The 15853-nt window shown below is 43.8% G+C and overlaps 1 protein-coding gene across 1 annotated transcript in view; it reads left to right on the top strand.

Annotated features, from left to right (window-relative positions):
- Positions 1-15853, top strand: part of WASHC5 (WASH complex subunit 5) — a 65444-nt gene that overhangs the window by 26094 nt on the left and 23497 nt on the right. The window contains exons 11-17 of the mRNA XM_066379476.1: positions 1485-1614; positions 4963-5075; positions 7991-8157; positions 8232-8307; positions 9348-9458; positions 11437-11577; positions 12597-12677. Of these exons, the coding sequence (XP_066235573.1) occupies positions 1485-1614; positions 4963-5075; positions 7991-8157; positions 8232-8307; positions 9348-9458; positions 11437-11577; positions 12597-12677 (819 nt within the window). The remainder of the gene's footprint in view (positions 1-1484; positions 1615-4962; positions 5076-7990; positions 8158-8231; positions 8308-9347; positions 9459-11436; positions 11578-12596; positions 12678-15853) is intronic.

Below are 15853 nucleotides of genomic sequence, written 5' to 3'. Positions count from 1 at the left end.
ATCCTGGGGTTAGTCTTATCCCTAAAGAAGCATCTCTGGGCATAATAAAAATGACAGATACCTGGGAATGCCCGGGTTCTATAGACAGTAACCTTGGGGGTTTGGACCAGGTGAGCCCAGGAACTAGCCCACGGCAATTAATGCCCATTCAGAACCAACACTTAGCCTTGCCTCAGTCTGGTTAGGAGTATAGTGGATGTTTCTCTAGCTTCTAGACATATGAGGATACTGTATTCTCCTTCTTGATAGCCCTGGAAAAGTAGATGCTGATTATTAATCTAATGTTAATGCATGTGCTGAGTGTTTTCCACGACTTGTCTCTGTATAACTTTATAAGATTGGAGAAGTGCCACAAAGGTTCAGGGGTTTATTTCCCTGGGCTCTTAAGAGGTAAATACTCATGACTACTGATATTCCTCTTGAGAAATTCTTTATTTTTTCATAATGAATATTGAAAAGATGAGCAAGGCAGTAGGGAGACTCAAACACTCATTCACATGTTGGACCCACAGGCTTCATGCATTGTAAGGTAGGATTTGGGAAAAGGGTGGTTCTTAAATCAGAAGGAGCACCTTCATGTAAAGATCAGAAGAAACACAGTTTCAATTAGTATGTTTTTAGGAGAATCAGAAAGTGATTCTAAAGCTCATTTTTCTTAAAGCTCTTTTTTTTTTTATACAGAGACACAGAGAGAGGGAGTCAGAGAAAAGGACAGATAGGGACAGAGACATGAGAAGCATCAATCATTAGTTTTTCATCGCGCGTTTTGACACTTTAGTTCATTGATTGCTTTCTCATATGTGCCTTGACCGCAGGCCTTCAGCAGACCGAGTAACCCCTTGCTCGAGCCAGCGACCTTGGGCTCAAGCTGGTGAGCCTTGCTCAAACCAGATGAGCCTGCGCTTAAGCTGGCGACCTTGGGGTCTCAAACCTGGGTCCTTCCACATCCCAGTCCAACGCTCTATCCACTGCACCACCACCTGGTCAGGCCAGAAAGTGATTCTAGAAACAAGGTTAGGGTGAGAGGTAGGAGAAATGAAAATACAGGTTCAATAACCAAGCTGAAATGTCAGAAATTCATATTTATCACTGTTTTGCTCTACTTGTGTTGGACATCACAGAAATTGCTACCTCAAAAGGACCTCATAGCTGGAGTCACCAAATTTAACTTCACATTAAAATAGCTGGTTCCTAGGCCTACCCAAGACCTTCTGAACCAGAATCTTCAGGAGTGGGGCTTAGGGATCTGAACCGCTAAAGCCCAGCGGGGGTGCTCATGCGCAGTAGATCTGAGAAGCACGGCCTCAGGGATGGCCTAGCTCTGCCTGTCATTTGTATAAAGAAGTAAGGCTTACGAGGGGCATCAGGGTAATGTTCATGTTAGGCATTATATTTTTCTAATGAATTGATCACTCAGGCTTTCTCAGTCAACTGACCAATCTGGATTTTCTCTTAAGGGAATAAATCTCTTCCGTCCCTTTTAGATGTTCAAGCAAATGCTCTCAGAGAAGCAAGCCAAGTGGGAGCATTACAAGAAGGAGGGCTCAGAGCGGATGACGGAGCTTGCTGATGTCTTCTCGGGAGTGAAACCCCTAACCAGAGTGGAGAAAAATGGTAACTGCTGAAGAGGAAATGCGGGTGTGCTTGAAATGTGTGCACAGAGGATTGGAAATGGGCAGTGGAGTCCTTACAGTGCCATCCATTGTATACTAGAACATTGCTAAAGGAGATACCTTGGGCAGTCTTCATAGCCTCTCTGGACTTCAGGTTTCTTGTCTTTGAAGTATGAGATTAAGCTAAATCAAGGGTTCTTATTCTCTGGCTCATAGAGAATCTTTATAGAGTCCTAATCCATCCCCCCCACCCCCACCATAGTATGCAAAACTGCTGTGTCAGCTTATGTGCATCAGCTGCACATAAGGAAGGGGAAGGGGAAAGGAATCTATAACTGCCATGACCTTCTCAGAGGATATTTTCCCCAAGAACATCAATAACCACCAAGATAGAAGGTATGGAAGATGTTTGTCGCCTGACCAGGCGGTGGCGCAGTGAATAGAGCATCGGACGGGGATGCCAGGGACCCAGGTTCGAGACCCCAAGGTCGCCAGCTTGAACGCGGGCTCATCTGGTTTGAGCAGAGCTCACCAGCTTGAACCCAAGGTCGCTGGCTCGAGCAAGGGGTTACTCAGTCTGCTGTAGCCCCACGGTCAAGGCACATATGAGAAAGCAATAAATGAACAACTATGGTGTCGCAATGCACAACGAGAAACTAATAATTGATGCTTCTCATTTCTCCGTTCCTGTCTGTCTGTCCCTGTCTATCCTTCTGTCTGACTCTCTGTCTCTAAAAAAAAAAGAGGCTTGTCTTCTGATCTTGTTTCCTTTTCCCTGTTGCACCTGCCACCTAGTGGCGGAAGAGGGGCCCTGCAGAATGTTTTGAAACTAAACATATGGTAGTTTAAATTCAACTTTGATTTTAATCCTGCTTCTTTTAGAAAATTATATATGCAGGAAAATTGTGGTATTGCTTCATATTTTTATATAATTATGAACCTTTCAAGTTGCCTCCAAAGACCACTATGAATTTTAAGGTGGCCAATTATACTTTTTTTAATGGATAATGTTTGTTTTAACTATCAAATCCATTTCAATAGTTATACAGTAAAATGACATAATAGTATAGCTTTTAACTTAAAAACATTTAATCAATATGAACTTATGATTACTGTATTTGGCTTTTGTTGATTTATTTGATGCAGAATGGTTATCTAAAATATATTTCCAATTTACATTATTATTCCTATTGAAAAAAGTTGACCAGTTTTTAATGTTTTGATTTAAATTGGCAACGTGTTTTTCAGGTCATCATACTGTAACTGAAAAACAAAAAACCACCTGTAACCATCTAACCAGATTAGTAATCCAGAATCAGGCATGTTAATCTCTGTTCTAGTCTCTGTTTTAAGTCCTCATAAATACCAGCATTGTTTCGGAGGTCATTCAAAACAACATCTTATACTTTTTCTGGCTACATAGCATATTTCAGCTTAGGTAGCACTTTCACAAATATTTCTTATTTGATTCTTATAATCCTTTGAGATAAACATCTTTATCCTTATTTTATATGTAAGGAAACCAAAGCTTAAAAATGTAATCACTGGGCCCTGGCCAGTTGGCTCAGCGGTAGAGCGTCAGTCTGATGTGTGCAAGTCCTGGGTTTGATTCTCAGTCAGGGCACACAGGAGAGAAGCAACCATCTGCTTCTCCATCCCTCCTCTTCTCTCTTCCTCCTTCTCTCTCTCTCTCTCTCTCTCTCTCTCTCTCTCTCTCTCTCACACACACACACACACACCCTCTCCCACAACCATGGCTCAAATGGTTTGAGCCAGTTGGTCCTGGGCACTGAGAATGACTCCATTGCCTCACCTCAGGTACTAAAATAGCTCAGTTGCCAAGCAATGGAATGGCACTGAGAATGACTCCATTGCCTCACCTCAGGTACTAAAATAGCTCAGTTGCCAAGCAATGGAATGGCAGCCCCAGATGGGCAGAGCATCACCTGGTAAGGGGCTTGCCGGGTGGCTCCTGGTCAGGGCACATGTGGGAGTCTGTCTCTCTGCCTACCTGCCTCCCACTTAATAAAAATTAAAGTCTGACCTGTGGTGGTGCAGTGGATAAAGCGTCAACCTGGAAACGCTGAGGTTGCTGGTTCAAAACCCTGGGCTTGCCTGGTCAAGGCACATATGGAAGTTGATGCTTTCTGCTCCTCCCCCCTTCTCTCTCTCTCTCTCTCTCTCTCTCTCTCCTCTCTCCTCTCTATAATGAATAAATAAAATCTTTAAAAAATAAAAATAAAAAAAATAAATAAAAATTAAAAAAAAATTTAATGTAATCACTGACCTAAAGTAACAAAGGTTTACAGCCTGGATCTAACTCATTGCCTCAGACTCTAACTCTTATCCCCTTCCTACTGCTCCATAGCTCTCCCTCAGTCCTACAAAAACTCTTTGACATTACAAGTAGTGTTCCTCATGTCAATATAGTAACTTAGATTATAAGCCCTTAAGTGCTTTTATTAAAGTGAAATCATCCCAACTGATAAAAAACACTTGAGGGAATCAACTTGAGAGGCAAAAAGAGCACAGCCTTTGAATCAGGACAGACAGGTGCGAAAATCCTGGCTCTGGATTTAGTAACAATGGAGCCCTGCCTCCGATTCTTAATGTTTCTGGGCATCAGCTTCCTTATCCGAGGAATGGGTGCTAATTCCTACCTCCGTAGATAGGTGTGAAGATGAAATAAAACGAAGTTTAGAGTGTTGCCTGACACACTGAGGTACTGCGAGCATGTTAATGACCTTCCCTCTCTCTGCCCTGTGCAATGCCTGCTGGTTTGTGAATGCAGATAGCGCCCCCTAACCAGTGCAGATGTCACTACAACTCTCCTCTCAGACCTCACACTTCTGACATGTTGGTCTCCTCTTTCTGCCCAAGACACGCCGTTGCCATTTTTGCCGTGAAGTCTCTGTTCCAGTTTGTCCCTTCATCTAGGGATAAACCGTTCCTCTTTCTCTGCCTGTCCAGATCTGTACATGTCCCCACTTTTCCAGAGAATTCTTCCGTAACCCTAGTTCCCATCCTTCAGTTCTGTCCCAGCTCCTCCTGCCGCCACTGCAACCTTTGCACAAGTCAGTTTACAGCATATGCCTGGACCTGTAAGCCTTCCCTGCCATGTATAGCAGTCTGAGCTTCTCAGATACGAGGTTTCATCTTTTCTTCTAGGTCACATGCCTCAGCTGTTTTTATTGTTATTGTTTGGATAATTCCTGAAAGCAATGATAGGCACGTAGTAAAAGCTCTGTGAATAAGAACTAGATCTGTAAAGGAGAATTTAATGAAATTCAAAGCCACAGCAACCAGAGTTCTGGGATTCAGGAGTCTTTCCTTGTTTCTGTATTACTAGAAAATCTCCAAGCTTGGTTCAGAGAGATCTCCAAACAAATAACGTCTTTAAATTATGATGACTCAACGGCTGCAGGCAGAAAAACTGTGCAACTAATACAAGCTTTGGAGGAGGTAAGGAAACTTACCTTATTTTTTTTTTTGACACAAACAGAGAGAGGGACAGATGAAGACAGACAGACAGCAAGGGAGAGAGATGAGAAGCATCATTCTTCATTGCAGCACCTTAGTTGTTCATTGATTGCTTTCTTATATGTGCCTTGATGGGGGTGGGAGGATGGGGGGCTACAGCAGAGCGAGTGACCCCTTGCTCAAGCCAGCGACCTTGAGCTCAAGCCAGCGACCTTGGGCTTCAAGCCAGCAACCTTGGGCTTCAAGCCAGCGACCTTTGAGCTCAAGCCAGGTACCATGGGGTCATGTCTATGATGCCATGGTCAAGCCAGCGACCTTGTGCTCAAGCTGGTGACCTTGGGGTTTCAAACCTGGTTCCCCTGCGCCCTAGTCCGATGCTCTGTCCACTGCACCACCACCTGGTCAGGCAAGAAACTTTCTAAATGACAGTTCTTGGATCATGAATTATACCCTTTGAGCTGCCCCGTAATCTGCTCCTGGAAACATATCTAAGAAAATATTTTATCAAAAGCAATATGGCCCTGGCCGGTTGGCTCAGTGGTAGAGCGTCGGCCTGGCGTGCGGGGGACCCGGGTTCGATTCCCGGCCAGGGCACATAGGAGAAGCGCCCATTTGCTTCTCCACCCCCCCCCCTCCTTCCTCTCTGTTTCTCTCTTCCCCTCCCGCAGCCAAGGCTCCATTGGAGCAAAGATGGCCCGGGCGCTGGGGATGGCTCCTTAGCCTCTGCCCCAGGCACTAGAGTGGCTCTGGTCGCAACAGAGCGACGCCCCGGAGGGGCAGAGCATCGCCCCCTGGTGGGCAGAGCGTCACCCCTGGTGGGCGTGCCGGGTGGATCCCGGTTGGGCGCATGCGGGAGTCTGTCTGACTGTCTCTCCCCGTTTCCAGCTTCAGAAAAATACAAAAAACAACAACAAAAAAAGCAATATGAACTAATGTACTCACTGTAACATTATTTTCAGTGTTCTAAAAGTAGGAAAATAATTAAATGACCAGCATGAAGAGAATGGTAGGAAAAACTATGATATTTCAACTGGAAACATAGTCTCAGGAAAAAGATTATGAAAACAATATAGAAACATTAGGAAAATTGTGGTAAAGAAGTAAAAGCAAAAAAAATTGCATTCTATATGTCATTTTTAGGTTTATAATAAAAAGTATATGCTTTAAAAAAGCTAGAAGGCATCCAGAAAATAAAAACAGTTATATGATAATGATATGCTTATAAATGGTAACTTTTGTAAAAATGTTTATTGGTTTTTATTTCCTCAAAAATTATTCTACCAAGCTCTGGCCGGTTGGCTCAGCGGTAGAGCGTCGGCCTGGCGTGCGGGGGACCCGGGTTCGATTCCCGGCCAGGGCACATAGGAGAAGCGCCCATTTGCTTCTCCACCCCCCCCCCTTCCTCTCTGTCTCTCTCTTCCCCTCCCGTAGCCAAGGCTCCATTGGAGCAAAGATGGCCCGGACGCTGGGAATGGCTCCTTGGCCTCTGCCCCAGGCGCTAGAGTGGCTCTGGTTGTGGCAGAGCGACGCCCCTGAGGGGCAGAGCATCGCCCCTGGTGGGCGTGCCGGGTGGATCCCGGTCGGGCGCATGCGGGAGTCTGTCTGACTGTCTCCCCGTTTCCAGCTTCAGAAAAATACAAAAAAAAAAAATTATTCTACCAAAAAGAATTATTGTACCTTCACACTCTTAAAATGTTTAAGTGTGTGTTTAATGAGGTTTAAAATGGAAAATAAAAACATCAGAGCAATAGCCAGAAACCTGTTATTTTAAAAATATCACCTCTAGTCATCTGTAACCCTGTCCAGCTGATATAATTGGACATTTTAAAGATATAATTAATACTTTTTTCATTTGGCAGACTTTCTTATAGGCTTGTCCTTAATGTTGCAAGGTTTTTAGGATGGTAACTACTAATGACCACAAAGTATAATAGTCCATTGTTAGCGTTCCAGGTTCCTTAAACATTCCAGAACCATTGCTCGCTTGTGCTATTTCTGTTTTGGTTGATTTTGGATTTTCTAGTCCATGCTATAACTATAAACAACTTAGTAAATCTTGAGATGTCTTTTTATCTTTTGCATTATTTATTTTGGCATGTAGCCCAGGTCCCTTGAATTACATACATTAAAATTTCAAGACACAGCAGAATCATTTTATTTATTTATTTATTTATTTATTTTAGATGAGAGGAAGGGACCACATTGAGCCCTGACCAGGATTCACCTGGCAACTCCATCTTGGGCTGATGCTAGAATACCAACCTGTTTTTAGTGCCTGAGGCTGATGTATTCCAACTGAGCTATCCTCAGCACCTGGGGCTATACTGGAACCAATCCAGCCAGTGTTTGCAGGAGGGGAAGGAGGGGAGAATGGAGATAGGGAGCTGGGGAAAAGCAGATGGTCGCTTCTCCTGTGTGCCCTATACGGGAATTAAACCCAGGACATCCATATGCTGGGCCAATGCTCTATCCACTGAGACACTGGCCAGGGTGGAATCATTTTGTTTTAAAGAGTACAACAAAAGAACTTAATAAAGTACAAGTGCCAGCACCTTGGTTGTGATGGAACTTGTTTTGTTTTTTACCAATCCTGCAAATATTCAGAATTAAGAGGATTTTCCAATATGTGTCTGTTGGTGCTGAAATGGAAGTTGGGAGTATTCCCTCGTTAGGTCATGTGTTTACAGGATAAGAAGTACTGCTCAGTTTCTAACCCTAGACATTTGGGCATGGTTTTATGAATTGGCTTACACATTTCTGAAATTATAATTTGAAATATAAATTTTGCCAAGAAATTCTTAGTAAGTAGTATGCTTTATTTGGAGTGTTTTCAAGGAAAAATGCACACCATAGAGGCCATTCAGGACTTTAAAATAAAATGTATTTATGTAACACAGGTTCAAGAATTCCACCAGTTGGAATCCAATCTGCAAGTGTGCCAGTTTCTGGCTGACACTCGCAAGTTCCTCCACCAGATGATCCGAACCATTAACATTAAAGAGGAAGTTTTGATCACAATGCAGATTGTGGGGGACCTTTCTTTCGCTTGGCAGTTGATTGACAGGTAATGGGGATGACCTGACATTTGCCCTTGATAAAACCACTGTGAATGTCTTCTTACCACTTATTTCTTTACAGTTTCACATCTATTATGCAAGAGAGCATAAGGGTCAACCCATCCATGGTTACTAAACTCAGAGCTACATTCCTTAAGGTAAGAAAAGAACAGTGAGATCACCTTCTCAATCATTAGGAAAGAGTTGGCCATTGATATTACCTCATTCATTAATTCAGCCCAAGGGTTCATCCTGTCAGAAAGTTGGATAGTTTAAATATTATTATAGATTGAATATTGTTGGCAATATTTCTATGAAAGCATAGTTTCAAAAAATGTCAGAAATACTTAAAGTATGAATTAATAAGTTAGAGTATCTTCCAAAAAATCATTTTTAAATGAAGAAATAGGTTATTTTAAAGTTTTACCAGTATACTAAAGATGTGAATCCTATGGGTTTTTTATTCTCTGGACATGAATTAAATCCTTTTGAATATTCATTTAAAACAATTCTGCATGGGCCTTGCTCTCAAGGTGATTTTAGATCATGATAAATGGACAAATAATTTACTGAATGACTTCTGATGGAATTACCAGGTTTATGAATTCCGAGATGCGCTTTCTTTTCTACTTTAACAGCTCTGTCACTGGGGGCACTGGGGGTGGGTTTTTTACATGATGGCACATCTTAGTTTAGCTGTCAGCGTGTTTCCTCTTTCTGAGCGGGACATAAATAATGGCACGTCCTGCTTGCCCTGCCATCTTTGATTGGACTCAGTACAGTAGTCTGTCAGTCAGAATGTTTGGTTTCCACAGAGGACTGGCTCTCTCCCGTGGCACAGTGACTCTCAAACTTGATGCCGAGGATCCCTGAGGGGCTTGTCACAACACAGGTCGCTGGACCGCACCCCCCAAATGTCTGTTCAAGTCAGTCTGGGATGGGGCCGGGGGACTGGCCTCTCGAGCAAGTTCCCAGGTGTCACTGATGCTACTGGACCACTGACCACAATCTGAGAACCACTGCTATCGCAAAAGACTTTCGTTTTTCACAAATAATCTCAGTGTCAGAAACTATTAATGACATGGATGAAGGTCAGTGGTAAAGCCCAGGAGTTTTGTTATACGTTACCATTTCTGGAAAGGGAGATATTTCTAGGCCTTCTCGAAACAGAGAATCAGATGCGTCTTTTTCCTTCTAGCTTGCGTCTGCCCTTGACCTGCCCCTTCTTCGTATTAACCAAGCAAACAGCCCTGACCTTCTCAGTGTGTCCCAGTACTATTCTGGCGAACTGGTGTCCTATGTGAGAAAGGTAAGAAGTGCGTCATAGTGGTATTTACTTTCCTAGCAAAATAACTGCTACAGTATTTTAAATACAAAAGGAATGCTGAACCCTTACGGAAACTACATGTGTTGCTTTCCCTGGTTATTATCTTTATTCCAGAAAATTGCAAAACCTGAAAACAACCGTGTTCTTACTGGTACTGCCTGTGTGCCAGTGTGTCTGCGTTCAAAGAAGTTGTGCTCCTGTTTTCTACATGCAGATGGTTTTATCCCCGATTTGTAGATGTAGAAACTGAGGAAGAGACTCAGTGGCTTCTTCAGAGTCCCAGAGCTGCCTGGTAAAGAGAGCTGGCTCCGGATCTCCCGTATCCTAGGCCACTTGGAAAGAGAGCTGGCTCCGGATCTCCCGTATCCTAGGCCGCTTGGTAACGAGAGCTGGCTCCGGATCTCCCGTATCCTAGGCCGCTTGGAAAGAGAGCTGGCCCCGGATCTCTCATATCCTAGGCCGTTTGGAAAGAGAGCTGGCTCCGGATCTCCCATATCCTAGGCCTCTTGGAAAGAGAGCTGGCCCCGGATCTCTCATATCCTAGGCCGCTTGGAAAGAGAGCTGGCTCCGGATCTCCCGTATCCTAGGCCGCTTGGAAAGAGAGCTGGCCCCGGATCTCTCATATCCTAGGCCGCTTGGAAAGAGAGCTGGCTCCGGATCTCCCGTATCCTAGGCCGCTTGGAAAGAGAGCTGGCCCCGGATCTCTCATATCCTAGGCCGCTTGGAAAGAGAGCTGGCTCCGGATCTCCCGTATCCTAGGCCGCTTGGAAAGAGAGCTGGCTCCGGATCTCCCGTATCCTAGGCTGCTTAGAAAGAGAGCTGGCTCCGGATCTCCCGTATCCTAGGCCGCTTGGAAAAAGAGCTGGCCCCGGATCTCCCGTATCCTAGGCCGCTTGGTAACGAGAGCTGACTCCGGATCTCCCGTATCCTAGGCCGCTTGGAAAGAGAGCTGCCTCCGGATCTCCCGTATCCTAGGCTGCTTGGTAACGAGAGCTGGCTCCGGATCTCCCGTATCCTAGGCCGCTTGGAAAGAGAGCTGGCTCCGGATCTCCCGTATCCTAGGCCGCTTGGAAAGAGAGCTGGCCCCAGATCTCCCGTATCCTAGGCCACTTGGTAACGAGAGCTGGCTCTGGATCTCCCGTATCCTAGGCCGCTTGGAAAGAGAGCTGTCTCCGGATCTCCCATATCCTAGGCCACTTGGAAAGAGAGCTGTCTCCGGATCTCCCGTATCCTAGGCCGCTTGGTAAAGAGAGCTGGCTCCGGATCTCCCGTATCCTAGGCCGCTTGGTAAAGAGAGCTGGCTCCGGATCTCCCATATTCTAGGCCGAACTTCATGTTTTTAGGAAAATAAGACATTACGGTGCCACATGCAATAACACAGGCCTGGACTCAGAACTTGCCTGCATCATGTCCTAGCTGAGCACTGTCCGCCCAGGTTGCTTAACATCTCTGAGCCTCAATATTTTGAAAGTTTGTGACGGTACAGCACAGGGGATATAGTCAGTGATGTGTAATAACTGAATGTGCCAGGTGGGGACTAGAATTATCAGGGGGACCACCGTGGGAGTTACTAGATATCTAACTATGCGTCCACCTAAAACTAGTGTAATAATGAATGTCAACTGTAGTTGGTAAATAATAATTAGTTAATTAAAAGAATCCACCTGTCTATGAATAAATAAATAAACAAGTAAAAGTCTGTGATGTGGAAAAGACCCCTTGTTCTGCGGCAGTTCTCTGAGGACTCACTTGAATCCTGTCAGCAATTCGTGTTGTGGGGACGCCGCCCCCTGCCAGAGAGGGTTGTTGAACGAGCTCTTTCAAGTCCCTCAGCGTCCCTTCCTGTGGACAGCTGGCTTTGTACACACGGGTACCCTTCTTCCTGTCATCCTAGCCTCTGTCAGCTAAGACAAAAATAAAAGTTGTTAAACTGTTTTTTGTCTTTTTTCTTCCCTTAAAGGTTTTGCAGATCATTCCAGAAAGCATGTTTACTTCCCTTCTAAAGATCATAAAGCTTCAGACCCACGACATCATTGAAGTGCCTACCCGCCTGGACAAGGACAAGCTGAGGGACTATGCCCAGCTGGGCCCACGATATGAGGTGGCTTGTCCCTTTGGCTCATGCCTTTTGATATTTAAAACCGAAACCGTGCAGTATCACAGGTCTGTGTCACTGGCTGTATCCCCGGGACCGCCAGCCCAACTCTGGTCTACCCTCGGTGATAACTACATTTGCTAGTTTAGTGCAGTCATACCTTTATTGGTTGCATTGTCCTGGAGTCGGTTAAGGCCTTGTCTGTCTGAGTATTGTCAGAGGAAGTGGAGACCTGCTCGTCCCTTCGCTCTTGAACAGTCCTGGGGAGGCCAGCCTTATTCTGCTTGGATTGCCGAGACCTTTCCCATTCTGGTTTCTGCTTTGTACATCAGACTAGTGGCTCAGAGTAACTTGTGGTCCATTAACCATTTCCTATAGCCAGACTTTGAAGTCCTCTCAGGGGCTAAGCAGCCTCAGAGGTCATTATTCCCCCAAACCTCTGCTTTTCTTTCTCCCTAAACTTGCAGACATGAGAACTGAAATCTAGTGGAGACTTATTTGTGATGTCCAGTGTTCTCACATTTCACCCCAGTACTCATTTCACCCCCTTTGACACAGCACCAAGAATTACATCGGGAATTTAGATTTTTCAAGCATAGAATTTTCACATTTATTCTAACTCAAATATAGCGTCTGTCTACCTCATCAGTGTCTCCTGGTGTTCCTTGAAAAACACATAAGGAGAAGAGTCTCAATGAGCCCTTTCTACTTGGAAGGGACCATCCACATCATTGAGGCCTGCCCTCATTTTTTTACAAAAAAACTGAGGCCCAAAGAAAGGAAAGCGATTGGTCAAAGTTTAAAGAACTATTTAATGTCTTCTGATTCAGTTTCCCAAGTTGCCTTGCAGTGGTCTCTCAGTGACACCACAAAGCCTCATGTCTGACCACGTCATGTGTACACAGGGGTCCTACAGCTACCCGCTCATTCCTGTTGTCTTGGCCCCTTCCGGGACCGTTAGCCAATGATTGGAGCTTCCCCTGCCATTGAGGAGTACTTCACTAACCCCTTTTCCTTTGCTAAAGGTTGCCAAGCTGACGCACGCGATTTCCATTTTTACTGAAGGCATCTTAATGATGAAAACGACTCTGGTTGGCATCATCAAGGTAACAGCTTTGATGCTTGTGTCCGTGGCCTCGAGTAAGACTCTTAGTTTGAATGGTTGTGGTCTTTATCCCTCCGAGAACTGGGAGAGACTTGATCATCTTGTGTCCCTACTGTTTCACATTCACCTTTTGAGCTTAATATTACTCCCGTATTGATGGAGGAAGAGAGAGCAGTATAATCCTATTCTTCATAATATCCCGAGTTATTTAGATCTAAGCAAAATCTATTGTGTTGAATTTTTATAACAAAGAAAAATGGCTCAATGCCCTTAGACAAAATAGCTGGCTGGACCTCTCCCTCTTTCTGCCATTCTTTTTCCTTTTTATTATTTTTTTATGGCACCCCAGTGCAGAGAGCGGGGACAAGTGTATGTCACTGTTATTGTCAGGTCATCGTCATCACTGATGCGTGTGAGCTCCTCTCTTCTCTTATTTTTTCTTATTTCCCTGATAGCCATGCCCATCTCCCACAGCACCCACTCTTTGTGTGTGATTTCTGGCCCTGAATATGCAAGTACCCTCATTTTTAGCATGTGGTGTTATTTTACGTGTGCATGTGTTTTTGATTTCCCTAAATGATTGTGCTCTGTCTGTCCTTCTTCAGCTTTTCTCACTAGGTATTGCTTTTGAAAAATATTCATGTTGCTATGGGCCAGGTAGTCAGTTACTTCTTATGACTGTATAGAATCTCACCGTTTACTTAACCATTGCCCTATGGACAGACGCCTGTGTTGCCCAATATCTCACCTGTGCTCCCCTTTATCATAAATAGTGTCAAGATGAGCACCTCCCACGTGCTCGCTGCAGACTGGACACGAATTTCTGAAATCTACATCCCCATAATGGGTCACTGGGTCATAGGGCACATTATACTTAGCTTGTCTCACTACCACCAGGTTGCCCTCGTAAATGACCACTTCCTGTGTATCTACCCATATTTTTCCTGGTCATTTTCTACTTTCTAAGTTTTGCTCTCCTAAGGAATATGACGTCGGTCTCACTGCTGTTTAATTTACAGTCCTGTGATTAGTGATGTACCCATTCACATGGCTCGTGTTGATTGTATTTACTTCTCCATTTATCTGCTATCAGTAGAATCTGAACATTTCTGATTTTAAAAAATATATAAAGCTATTGATATGCCAGATTAACAATTATGTTAATAAGATCCAAGAAAATATAGAACATGAACCAAAATAGATGGGAAACTTTAGTGTCTGTTTTCTGAAAGTACTTTAAAAGAAATACTGTTTACCCCTGGAATATTAATAGAATCCATTAAACATGCTTTAGCCCAATGCCAGTTGAATTCAGTTGATACGCAGAAATTATACATGGGTATTGTCACTTCTGACTAATCCATAGTGATAAAGCCTCAGACGAGAGTAAGCATCTTATATGCAAAGCGACCCTTATAAGAAGGGTGTGGTAAAACCTAACAATTAGCAATAATTACCAAAGGAAAGACTGTTTAAGAAAAATGTAAATCCTTTGCCACTCACTTCCAGATAATAAGAGCAGAGAGGGTACCACACGGGCCCCATCCCACCCGGGAGACTGCCTTTGCCAGTCTGGCAGCTCAGGGCCCTTAGCATCTTTTTTTTTTTTTTTTTTTCTTCATTTTTCCGAAGCTGGAAACGGGGAGGCAGTCAGACAGACTCCCGCATGCGCCCGACTGGGATCCACCCAGCATGCCCACCAGGGGGCGATGCTTTGCCCCTCTGAGGCGTCGCTCTGTTGCGTCCAGAGCCATTCTAGTGCCTGAGGCACAGGCCACAGAGCCATTCCCAGCGCCTGGGCCATCTTTGCTCCAGTGGAGCCTCGCTGCGGGAGGGGAAGAGAGAGACAGAGAGGAAGGAGAGGGGGAGGGGTGGAGAAGCAAATGGGCGCCTCTCCTGTGTGCCCTGGCTGGGAATCGAACCTGGGACTCCTGCACGCCAGGCTGACGCTCTACCGCTGAGCCAATCGGCCAGAGCCCCCTTAGCATCTTGAACCTCCCAGTGTGATGGATGTATTTCAAACACCTGTAAAAAGTGTAAGTTCACTTTAGTCAGTATGACTTAAAGCAAGTAAGATATACACAGAGGTATGTATTCATTATTAGAGGTAGCCGAAAAAGTAGTAATAATCTAAGTATTTGTCAGCAAGAGATTGTACATCATGGTGCCCTCATGTCATGAACTGCTCACTGCTGCCCTTCAGAAAGAATGGCTACTAGATTTCTAAAGTGAAAAAAGTAAATTGCAGAACTGTGTGTGTGTGTGAACATTATCACATTTAGTTTTTGAAATTATATATGTATATAAGGATAAATATTTATGTATGTAAATAAACAAAGAAATTCTGGAGGATCCATATGACAGTGGTTAACTGTTGCTAAATTGAGGCAGGGGATAGAAATGTGAGAAAGGGGGTGTGTGAGGGGAGCTTCCTCTTTGCTGTGAACACCCCATAGATTAGCAGAAGTCTAGGAAAAATCGGAAAGTCCATTGGAGACCTTCAGATTCATGAAAACATTGAACTCTTTTGTTAAATCTGTTCATATAAGGAATATTTCTTTGAAAACTTCATGTTACTTCTTTGATTTTATTCTCATTGATTGTATTTATTTTTAATTTACCTCTTTATTATAAAATAGAGCATAGATGATAAAAGCTTTTTATTGAAACAGTTTTTATCAGAACAATTTTTTTCAAAACAATTTTTATCAAAACAATTATGTAGCTTTTATGGGTTATTTAAGGTAAATACATTTTTTTTCATCAGCACTCAAGTCAAGAGACATAATTTAGCCAAATCCTCTTCCTCATGTGCCCTGATCTCATTTCAGTCTCTCTGTTTATAGTTTCATCATCCAAAAGTAAATCTCTCTGCACTTTAGTTTATACTTGCCCATTTTTAAAATGGGCATATGTCATGTCTTTTAATCTGTAGATGTCTTTATCCTTCTCCTTCTTATGATTCATCTGTTGAAGAACCCAAGCCTTTGACCTGGAGTTTCTCCCCGGCCTGGATTTTGCTGATTGCATGACTATGATGTCATTCATTCAACATGTTTTTCTGGATTTCATCATTTCTGCAACTTTGATTGCATTTATCTTCCTTGAAGTGTAGATATGATCAAACGCAGGTGGAACCCATCAATTCCATCAATTCCCTTTATGACTTTTTGAAAT

Source organism: Saccopteryx leptura, chromosome 3, assembly GCF_036850995.1.
Source record: "Saccopteryx leptura isolate mSacLep1 chromosome 3, mSacLep1_pri_phased_curated, whole genome shotgun sequence".
In the NCBI taxonomy this organism is placed as follows: domain Eukaryota; kingdom Metazoa; phylum Chordata; class Mammalia; order Chiroptera; family Emballonuridae; genus Saccopteryx; species Saccopteryx leptura.
This window is presented reverse-complemented; position numbering and strand designations above follow the sequence as displayed.